At 40.6% G+C, this 11993-nt stretch overlaps 1 protein-coding gene across 1 annotated transcript; it reads left to right on the top strand.

The window, feature by feature from the left end:
* Nucleotides 1–7030: 7030 nt before the first annotated feature.
* LOC103967876 (G-type lectin S-receptor-like serine/threonine-protein kinase LECRK2) lies at nt 7031–9421 on the top strand. The gene has a single exon (XM_048569967.1). It carries the CDS (start codon nt 7031–7033, stop codon nt 9419–9421), a length of 2391 nt encoding a protein of 796 aa, XP_048425924.1.
* Nucleotides 9422–11993: the final 2572 nt, after the last annotated feature.

The following is an 11993-nucleotide window of genomic DNA, read 5'->3' as shown; positions in this document are numbered from 1 at the left end:
TCGTAATTGATTCCTCAAGTGTCTCCATAAAAATTTAGAAATATTCATTTCCCGTCATTTGTGCTTTGAAATTGTAAATATACAGGAACAATATTTCTGCTCTATAAACACCGTTGCTTTTTATTTCTGCCACAAACCAAAAAATGCATGCAGACCTAGTTGTAAACAAAATGCCAACAATGTTTTAGGAGACCGCCTTCGAGGGTTAAATGCCATCTTATAGTTATAACAACAAATTAAAGGGATTTTCCTCTTTTTTCTTTATTATTTATGAATATATTTAGTGAATTGTTATTAGCACTCCAAAAAACTCATTTGGCACTCCAAACTTTTCATAATTAGAAAGAAAAATACCACTTGTGAGGAGTGTAAAATGAGATTTTTGGAGTGCTAATAACAATTCCCTATATTTACTACTAAGAAATTGTTATAGAATTATATATATATATATATATATATATATTTTTTTTTTTTTTTGGAATCTGTATATATCCATGCATGCATATATGTATGGTAAGCACAAATTATGTATATAATAGTCACTGCAGCCTTTGAGACCACAGAAAAATTGGCAATGCGTATGGTAAGCACAACAAAATATGTATATAATAGTTTCTGAAGTAGCTAGTGTATTAACATTTAAGTTGTTCAACAGAAAATTTATAGATTGCAAAAATGACATCTAACTTTCGTGATACAGGAATTGCAGTGGTTAGTGGTGATGACAGCATGTTTGCTTGAAGGAATAAGTTAAGAGGAATTAATTCAGGGAGAAAATTGGTCAATTGTAAAAGTTCAGGGAGTAATTGGCTAAAATTATAATGGTTGTGGGAAATTGGCAGCTCCTATAAGTTTGCCGTGTTGAAAGTGAATCCCATATTAACGGTTGATCACATTTTGATGCATTCAAGGGGATCAACCAGTGCGACCGACCAGGAAGAATGTCACGCAGATGCTTGAAGGAACTGTTGATGTTTCAGTTCCACCAAATCTTTTGTCATTGTATGTTCAGTTTAGTTGATCACAATAATCATTGTTGCCCCCAAAAACCGCCTAAGCGAGACATAAAACTTTTTAAAACACTGGATAAAGCATGCATGAAATGAAAAACAAGAACGAAGGCCTCTTAAGCCAAATGAACTAAACTGACCTTATAGTGAGTGCCATCCCTTAGCTGTTCAAAATTCTTTTTCATGAGAACTGCCAAAGAGTGATGAAACATGTCCGATGACCAAGCTTTATGCGTAGCTCGACTCGCCTAATCCATTATCATCCTTCCATTTAAGAAAAAAAAAATGTATGATGAAACATTCGCAGTGGACAACAACATAATCAGAAGAATCTTAGCACATGATGTTCTGGATATTTGAGAACACCGAACTATTGAAGTAAAAAATTTAGTAATTTACTTCTCTACTAACGAATTAACTGAAAATGAATCGGCATTACTTGAGTGAAAAACAAAATGGTTGCACGAAAAAGACCTTTTATCTGCAGCCAATTAAACTGGGATTTCTAGAGGGAGCGTCTTATAGCCTCTAAAGCTGCTTTCGAGAAGCTTCACCTCCGCTGTTATTTCAGTATCATCACAAATATGTGACCATACTGAGTGTTCTAAAGGTCTCTACCTACGGATGCGTGGGAGCTAGGTGGTTAGTCACCGTCCTAGTTAGTTCCTAAGCTGCCACGTGGCAGTACCCCAACACACCTCTCTTTTCTCTTTCTGTCCCCTACCTGCCGTGACCCTTTCTCTTTCTCTTTTTCTGCACTCTTTCTTCCCTCTCTCGAAACTCCCTCGTCTCTCTCCCTCTCCTACACCATGACCATGCACACGCACCCATAGCTGCACCTGCTCAGGGAGATCATCATCATCATCGCCATCAAACCTCATCTCTCTCTCCCTTGCTCTCGTCGCCGTGAGGATGTAGGAACCGAGAACTCTCCGGCGAGTTTCGTTTGTTTTTCCGAGTTGGTAAGCTTTGTTTTTTTCCCTTTATCCGTGTTAGTTGTTGTCTGGATGTGTTTTACTGAGTTTGGGCTCGTTATTTCCAAGGTTTTGGAGTGAGATTGGCACGGGTGAAGGCACACCCATCTCTGGCGAGTTCCGTGGTTGTCGAGGAGTTTTCCGACCACCACAGGCCGTTTTACGATGAACCAAAGGTATAAAAATACTCCTCTTGCCTAGTGCTTCATTTTGATACCTAGATCGGGGTCTAGAGTGCACGTTTGCAGTTGCCCGGAGTTGTAGAAGCTTCGGCTGTAACAACCCGTCCCGGGATTTACGGAAGAAAATGGGTATTTTTGTATTTTCATTAAGTTTAGGGAATACTTTCCTTTTTAAAATTATTTTTGAACCTTAATTGGTGAGCCCAAGGGGCCCCCCCTGTTTTGTTCCCGGTTCCCTTTCCCTTTCCCTTTCTTTTATTTCTTCTAAAAGTCTCTCTTCTCTCTTTTTTCATCTCTCTTTCTCCATTCCCCCTCTCGGTGCTATTTCTCCGAGCAGAACACACCCACACACACACACACGCACACCCATGCCCACACCTATAGCTCTTTTCTAACCCCGTGGTTGTGTTTTGGACGTCAAACCACGAAGAAACCACCTCGGAGACATTTCCCCAGTTTTCCGGCGAGCACCGCCCCTTTCGAGGAAATTTCCGGCCAAACCACGGCAAGTTGGCCGGTGTGTAAGGTATCAATCTCTTCATCTCGCTGAGTACTACAACTTTCCTTTTTGTTTCACCCAATTTCATTGAGTATTGAAGAAGTTATGCTCATTTGAATCTTACCCAGTTTCCGGCGAACACCCGTGGCTTCCATGCTGTTTTCCGGCCAACTTCGGCTACGATAACGGGAACCAAGGGTATATTTCGATTCCTTACCTTCGGGGCTTCAATTTGGTATATTGAATGACATGTTTTGGTTGAGTTTTGAGCTCCAACGGAGCTTGAGAATTCTCCGGCCAAAATCCAGCCTTCTCCCTCCTTGGAATCCGGCAAACCACCCAAACCCAAGGCCTTTGGGCCTTTCCTGCCAAGTCCAAAACCCTTTTTAATTGGGCCATTAAGCCGTGAGGTTCAAGCCCAAACCCAACCCACCTAACACCTAAACCCATTTACCCTAACCCAAACCCTAAAGGCCAAACCCATGACCCTGACCCGTTGACTTTGACCGTTGACTTTTTGGGTTTCGTGCGGGACCCCTCCTAGACTAATTTTGACGTCCTGAACCCGTTTTCGATGTCCGTTTTCCCAAATTCAATCGTTTGAGTAGAGTTTGACTAAATGTACCGTTTATGTGCTTAGGGACAATTATTTGTGGCGTTTCCGTCTTCGCTAGTGGCGTGGCCTTTCGACGGCGAAGTACTGCGAGTGGACCCCTTCTAAAAATGCATGTTTTGATAGTATAAATGCATACATGAAAAGCATGATTTGATGGTTATGTTTTATGAAACGTTTTATGAGATAACATGCTTACTGAGGCTAGTTTGAATTATTACTATTTTTCCTATAACGCATGTTCTTATAGAATATCTGATGGATGACGATATAATATTTAGAACATGTTTAGAACACCTCTTTATAGTATAGATGATGCATGACTTTATACTATAAAGTTGATTTTCAATATATGTATGTTCACTGGTTTTGTACTTACCTAGTGGTGCTTTCCGCTACGAGACGTAGGGATAGATCCGGTCCGTCCCGGGCAACGGTTTGGTGTTGGCATAGGGCCTGAAGTGTGTTTTCCTCTGATTGTCTGCTCAGAGACGGGAAGCCGGCATGGGGCCTGAAGTGTATTTTCCTCTGACTGTGTGCTCAGAGACGGGGAGCCGGCATGGGGCCTAGAGAGTTGTATCGGACATTCACTAGTGTTTATTATTTATGCAAATTATGATTTGAGGCATTGCACGACATGCTAGGTTTCGGAAAACCTATGTTTATCATTATATATATGTGTTTTCATAAAACCTGGGGGTTAGTATGTTGATAACTGTTTTATTATATATATATATATATATATATATATAAACTTGGTCCACTCATGTTTGTTTTGTGCCCCCTTTAGGACTTAGAATCGAGGCATACAATCCCGACGTCCAGGTACTTCCGCATCGGCATCTTCGAGTCCTCTTGGTGTAGGACCCACTCCTTAGTTTCATTCAATTTTATATTATTTTCTTTTAGTGTTCTACATTAGAGGTATTCTCTGAACACGGTCCTTATTTGCATACTCATTATTCTTTTATATTTATAAACCTTATTTATCCTTTGTTTTCAGTTTTTGCACTCAATAAATGGTTTTCGTCACCCTCGGGTGTCGGCCAGCACGTGCCTATCCTGGTATTCGGGGAATATCGGGGTCGGGGCGTGTCACCGGCGTTCTCCTCCGGTTCGCACCAGGCCCTTCAGGCCGTTTCTCCACCCACGGGCCTTAGGCCTGTTTTGGTTTCAACCCAAAACCCTAACCATTTTCCTTTTTTTTATTTTTATCTAATTTTTTTAAGACCCAAAGGCCTTAGGGCCATGTTAGCAAACCCAAAACCCTTTCTATTTGGGTCTTTGGGCCGTGTGGGTTAAGCCCTAAACCAACCCACCTAAAGTGTAAACCCATTTTCCTAACCTAAACCCGGATCCAATACCCAAACCCTAAACCGGGTTGACCCAGGTTGACTCTGACGGGTTGATCCCTAACTCGCTGACCGTTGACTCTGACGGGTTAACCCCTAACCCGCTGACCGTTGACTGGGTTAGCGTTAACTTTTGACTTTAACCAGTCAACGGTCAACGTTGACTTTGACCTCGGGGTTGACTTGTTGGTTTTTTTGCGGGACCTCTCCTAGGCTAATTTCAACGTCCTGAACCCGTTTCCGATATCCGTTTTCCCAAATTCAATCGTTTGAATAGAGTTTGACTGAAGGTACCATTTGTGTGATTAGGTGCGATTCATAGCAGTGATTCCATTATTCCTGTTTGGTACGGCTTACACCAACGGTGTATCGTGAGTGGACCCCTTCTAAAAATACATGTTTTAATGGTAGAAACGTATACATAGAAAAGCATGATTTCACAATTATGTTTTATGAAACGCTTTGAGATAACATGCTTACTGAGGCTATTTTGAATTGTTACTATTTTTCCTATAACCCATGTTCTTATAGAACATCCGATGGATGACGATATGATATTTAGAACATGTTTAGAACACTTCTTTATAGTATAGATGATGGATGGCTTTATACTATGAAGTTGTTTTGCAATGTATGTATGTTCACTAGTTTTGTACTTACTTAGTGGTCCTTTTCGCTACGGGACGTAGGGATAGATCCGGCCTATCCCGGGCGACGGTTTGGTGTTGGCATAGGGCCTGAAGTGTGTTTCCTCTGGCTATTTAGCACAGGGACGGGGAGCTGGCATATGGCCTGTAGCGTGTGTTCCTCTGACTGTCTGCTCAGAGACGGAGAGCTGGCATGGGGCCTAAAGAGTTATCGGATGTTCACTAGTGTTTATTATTTATACAAACTATGATTTGAGACATTACATGCAATGTTAGATTTCAGAAAACCTATGTTTATCATAATATATGTGTTTTCATAAAACTTGGGGGTTAGTACGTTGATAACTGTTTTACTATATTTATATATCAACTTGGTCCACTCATGTTTGTTTTGCACCCTTTCAGGACCTATGAACGAGGAATACGATCTGAGCTACGAGGCATTCCCCTACCAGTGATATTGTGCTATATTCTCTCTGCTTCGACATCTATTGTAATAGCACTTCTCTATCTTAGTTTCTGCTTGTACTCTGTGATAGACTTATGCTCTGGACTTGTTATGTATTTTCCTAATTTCAATACTTAGTAGTTGAACTTTTATCTTGTGTAATTAGCCCCTATTGCATATTTTAGCTTATTTCTCAGCTTTTGTTTAAATTAAATGGCTTTCGTCACCCTTCAGGTGTTGGCCAGCACGTGACCACCTCGATGTCCCCAGGACCTCGGGGTCGGGGCGTGTCATAGATAACCTTCGTTTTGCATTTTATGTTTTCAATAAATTGTACTACACTTGCTGGACATTTGGATCAACACTTATACATGATTGTTCCCTATGTTTTCAATCTATTATAGTACTTGTAATTTATTTATCATTCTAATTTTGCATATTTTTTCAATTTTAAGTAGAGACTTATTTAAAAAAACCACCTAGGCCTTATGCACTAGGCCTATACCCACCAAGTCCCCTAAGAGCTAGGCCCCTAGTTCTGTAAATTGGGTGCCGTTGTATAGGATTGAAGGTTAAGGGCTCATATGAAAACTGAGTCTCCCGCGATGGAATGGAATATTAGATAGAACCTGCATTGCACCAGCATTGCACTACAAGAGTACAGCAGGTTTCCATCATCGGGTCCTTATCCGAAAACTGAAAGGTATTGCATCTTTAATCTTCTTCTGCAACCTCATTTCCTTTAACCATATTCTAATCCAACTGGCCTAAAGATTAGAAATATATATATTAAATTTGCTATCTCACATAATTAGTAATGTGTCCGGCTTCCTTCATAACGGAAGAAGACAACATTTGTTTGACCACTTTTGCAGCATTATGTGGCTGTGACTCAGTAACTGCGAGAGGCCTTTTTATTGCTAGGACGGCAAACAAAAGCAGAAACACAAATTGCTTAAATTTGTCTTTCAGTTAAGCACTAGTCCTACTGCAGATGATTTATACTTAATTAGTTCGTTGCAGTCAAGCTCTACTTTTGATTAGTACTACAAAAAATAGATATAAAAATTATTAGATGTGAGAAGAAGACACAAAAGGAGACAGAATTCGTAGACTACTTTTTTTAATGGATTATTGGTGACTGACAAGAACTGGGAAAAAAAGAAAGATATAACAGGTGAGGAAAATTATATACACAAACACACGCACACACGCACACACATACATACATACATACATATATATATATATATATATGTTCATGTCTAAGGCTCTTAAGCCAAAGTGAAAATTTCTCTTGTTACCATGGCATTTGAACTAGCATATAGTTTTTGCTTTCTACTTCTCCTTCTACAGCGGCCATTTTACACCTTTGCTCAACCTCCCATGAATATATCTTTGGGTTCATCCCTCATTGCACAGGACAGTAACTCGTTCTGGGCCTCGCCATCTGGGGACTTTGCCTTCGGTTTCCGAAAAATTGGAGATAATGGTGGCTTTCTACTGGCCATCTGGTTTGACAAGATACCTGAAAAAACTATTGTCTGGTCAGCCAATGGAAATAATCTAGTGGCAAAAGGATCCACGGTTCAACTCACCGAAGATGGTCAGTTTATGCTTAGTGATATTGCAACTCGCAGACAAGTATGGATTGCTTCTTCTTCTGGAACTGGAGTTAGCCATGCAGCCATGCTGGACAATGGAAATTTTGTGCTGGCTAATGGAAATTCGATCAATTCGTGGGAGAGTTTCGATAATCCAACTGATACAATCCTACCTGCTCAGACTCTACATCAACGCAGCATACTCTTTGCTCCTTATACACAGACGAATTACTCAAAAGGAAGATTCCAATTTACACTACAGTCTGACGGAAACGCTGTGCTTTACACAACGTATTTTCCCTTGGATACTCCTAATTCTGCTTACTGGTCGACGCTAACACAGGGTAGTGGCTTTCAGGTAGTCTTCAACCTGTCCGGTTTTATTTATGTTACAGCCAGGGATGGAAGCATGCTTTATATGATATCACCGAGTACAGTTTCAACACAAGATTACTACCAGAGAGCCACCCTTGAGTATGATGGAGTTTTCCGGCACTATATCTACCCGAAAAGCAGTACTAGCTCAAGTGTCAAAAGGGCTTGGTCTGCTTTGTCCCTCACACCTATGAACATTTGCACAGTGATTTTGGAAGGCACGGGCGGTGGTGCATGCGGGTTCAACAGCTTATGCAGAAATGATGATGGAGGACCAAGTTGCCACTGCCCGTATGGTTACACCTACGTTGATCCAAATGATGTGCTGAAAGGATGCAAGCAGAACTTCATTTCGCAACGTTGTGATGATGCCGCACTAGAAACAGATCTTTTTTACCTTCAAGAGATGCTGAACACAGATTGGGCTTACTCTGCTAACTATGAGTATTTTCAGCCAGTAACGGAGGATTGGTGTCGCCAGACTTGCTTAGGTGATTGTTTTTGTGGCATTGCCTTTTACAAGAACCAGACCTGTTGGAAAAAGAGTATCCCTCTCTCAAACGGGAGGATTGATCCTAGTGTCGATTGGAAGGCTCTGATCAAAATAAGGATAGACAATTCTACTTCAAGACAAGCGGGGCAGGACTCAACAAAGAAAAGTTCTTCAGCTTCCATCGTCCATGGATTAGTGTTCATGGTGATTGGCATGCTGGTCGTGTTCCTTACGTTGGCAGTAACCTTTTTTGTTGTTCGTCGCAACTATTTCATAAAACCAAAGGTAAGTCAACTTTCCCCGTTCATTCAAGGCATCAATCTAAGATGTTTCACTTACATGGAGCTAAAAGAAGCTACCAACGGATTCAAGGAAGAACTGGGTCGCGGTGCTTTTGGAACAGTATTCAAAGGAGTTTTAGCGTCGGATAATGGCAAATTTGTTGCTGTCAAAAGATTGGACACCATGTTTAGAGAAGGTGATCATCCAGAGTTCAAAGCTGAAGTGAGTGGAATTGGTAGAACAAATCACAGAAATCTAGTTCAGCTACTAGGTTTTTGTGATGAGGGGCACCACCGGATTCTTGTTTACGAATTTATGAGCAATGGCTCTCTGAACAGCTTTCTCTTTGGAGAGCGCTCAAGGTTACACTGGTACCTCAGAAGGCAAATTGCCTTGGGAATTGCAAGGGGGCTCTTGTATTTGCATGAGGACTGCAGCAGCCAAATCATACATTGTGACATTAAGCCTGAAAACATTCTTCTGGATGACTCTTTCACGGTGAGAATCGCCGATTTCGGATTAGCCAAACTTTTGAAAGCCGACCAAACTCAAACTATCACTGCAATCAGGGGAACGAAAGGATATGTTGCCCCTGAATGGTTGACAAGCTTGCCTGTCACCGTCAAAGTGGATGTTTACAGCTTTGGGATTTTGTTATTAGAGATAATTTGCTGCAGGAAGAATTTTGAGGAGGCAAAGAATGAAAAGGAAATGGTACTAGCTGACTGGGCGTTTAATTGTTATGACCAAAGGAAACTCCATCTGCTGTTGGAGAATGACGACGAGGCGAAGGATAACATCAAAGAGATGGCGAAGTATGTGACCATCGCGTTGTGGTGCATTCAACAGGATCCGTCACTACGACCTACCATGAAGGACGTCACACACATCCTTGAAGGTACTGTTGAAATCTCAATTCCAGTACTGAAACCATCGTCGTGATATTTTATCATCAAGGACTCAAAACCATTAAAGTGGTAGAAGTAGAAACCTCATCAGTTTTGTGTAAGTGATTGTATGACTAGTGTTGTGTGTGTCAACCAGGCATCCAAAAGATTGTGCGAAATCCTTGCTTGTTAATCGCGTGTTCATCTTCGTCAATTTCTGTTGAAAATAATGAGTTCCTTGTTTTAAGGAATGTTTTATTCCTTGATTTAAGGAATGTTTTAAGGAATGTTTTATTCCATGTTTTAAGGAATGTTTTATTCCTTGTTTTATTCCTTGTTTTAAGGGGAATGTTTTTTTTGTTTTTTCTTAGTCTTCTTCCTTATATATACCCGAACCATTGTACATTGCAATTCATGAAATATACATCACAAATTAAAGCTATAATTTCTATATGGTATCAGAGCAGGTGCATTTGTAACCTGTCTCTACAATTCTTGCTGCTGCGATTTTTTCTTTCTTTCAAAGTCTAAGCCATGACTGAAGAAAGTTCTGTCAACCATGATAAGGAAACCCGGCACAATCTCTCTCCAAACTCCTCAGACGTTGAGGTTAACACCAATCAACGTTTATGTTCAGTTCTCTTGAACGAGTTCAATTATCTTCCTTGGTCCCGAGCTGTTTCACTAGCTCTCGGAGGCAAAGGGAAGTTAGGGTTTGTAAATGGAAGCGTGGAAGCTCCAGATCGTTCTTCCTCTACATACAATGCATGGCTCTGCAAAGATCAACTTGTCATGTCATTGCTGCTCAACACCATGGAGAAACATGTTGCTGAAATTTTTAGCTACTCCAATTCCGCCCATGATCTTTGGAAAGCTTTGCAGGATATGTATGGAAATCAAAACAACTATGCACGGGTCTTCCAATTAAAGAAGGACATTGCCAGTGCTCAACAAGAAGGGAAAGCATTTGTTCAACACCTTGGGAGTCTCAAAGCCATGTGGAATGAGTTGGATGTATATCTCCCTCATACCACAGATCCTACCATTCTCCTAAAACGAGCTGAGGAAGACAAAATTTATCAGCTGTTAGGGAGTCTGAGCTCTGAGTACGAGGACCTAAGGAGTCACATCTTGATGAGTCAAGATCTGCCTACCTTCAACAATGTTTGTGCAACTATCCAACGAGAAGAAGCAAGGAAGAAGGTTATGAATGTTGATCACAATCCTAGATTAACGGAGACTCGGGCATATGCATCAAATTACAAGAACTCAGAAGCCAAGGTATACAAGGGAAGAAACACACATCTAAAATGCAAATATTGCAATGGTGTTGGTCATGAGGAAGACAAGTGTTGGGAACTTCATCCTGAACTCAAGCCTAAGTTCAGCAAAGATGGAAGGATGATACCAAGGTCCTCACAACAATTTCAACCTCATTTCAAGGCAAAACTTGCTAATGCTCAAGCTCCTACTATCTCACAAGGATCCATGGAGTTCACTGCCAATCCATTGTCATTGATCAATGAATTTGCAGCTTACCTACAAAGTAAGGGGCACGGAGGAGGCTCACATGGTCAAGGCAATGAAGAGGGTAGTCACACAGCTATGTTGGGACAATTTGCCGGATTTCTTGCTGGAAATGAGAAAGTTCCAAAGGGAGAAGCATCAGGTATACTCAAAGCCTTTACTACTGCCCTATTAACTAGTACTGAAACTGATTGTTGGATAATTGATTCAGGCGCCACAGATCATATGACAAACAAAGTTACAAATTTACATCATTTTAAAAAATTTTCAAGCCCCTCACATGTGTCTGTTGCAAATGGAAAAAATGTCTTAGTTTTGGGAAAAGGAGAAATAAACTTACTCTCTCAAAAAACACCTTCCACTGCCCTCTATGTACCAACCTTTCCTTTTCAACTTTTGTCAATTGGAAAGATCACCAACACCCTAAACTGCCGTGCTATTTTCTCACCAAATAAAGTGATGTTTCAGGATGTTCTCACCATGAAGATGATTGGTGAAGGGGTCTTCATAAATGGCCTTTACTACCTGTGCAAGAATGCATGTTTCACTCAGGCTCTTCAAGCTCAATCAAAGTCCATAGATGAAAACCAACTTTGGCATAGGAGATTAGCTCATCCCTCTGAACTTGTCTTGTCGAAACTGTTTCCAAATTTTTGTAACCCTTATCCTACTTGTGATACTTGTCAATTTTCTAAGTTTACTAGGCTACCTTTTGGTAATTCAATGTCTAGGACAAGTAAACCTTTTGAAATGGTACACACCGATGTTTGGGGACCTGCAACTGAATCAATGGAAGGTTTTAAATATTTTGTTCTATTTGTTGATGATTTCTCTCGAACAAGTTTTCTATATCTTATGAAATCAAAAAGTGAAGTCCCTACCATTTTCAAAGACTTTCACATGCATGTTAAAACGCAATTTCAATCAAACATTAAGGTTTTAAGGTCAGATAATGGCACTGAATTTCTATCCAACAATATGCTTCAATACATAAGTTCTCAGGGTATCATACATCAAACCAGCTGTGTGGGGACTCCCCAACAAAATGGAGTAGCCGAGAGGAAAAATAGAGATCTCTTGGAAAAAACTCGTGCTCTCAT

Source organism: the organism of the source record quoted next, unplaced genomic scaffold (assembly GCF_019419815.1).
Source record: "Pyrus x bretschneideri cultivar Hongxiangsu unplaced genomic scaffold, Pyrus_bretschneideri_v1 Contig51, whole genome shotgun sequence".
Taxonomy (NCBI): Eukaryota; Viridiplantae; Streptophyta; class Magnoliopsida; order Rosales; family Rosaceae; genus Pyrus; species Pyrus x bretschneideri.
The sequence above is the reverse complement of the archived record's forward strand: the minus strand, read 5'-3'. Positions and strand labels throughout refer to the sequence as shown.

Excerpts from the sequence above, each read along its gene's own strand:
- LOC103967876 (XM_048569967.1), top strand. The coding sequence starts at position 7,031 with ATGGCATTTGAACTAGCATATAGTTTTTGCTTTCTACTTCTCCTTCTA.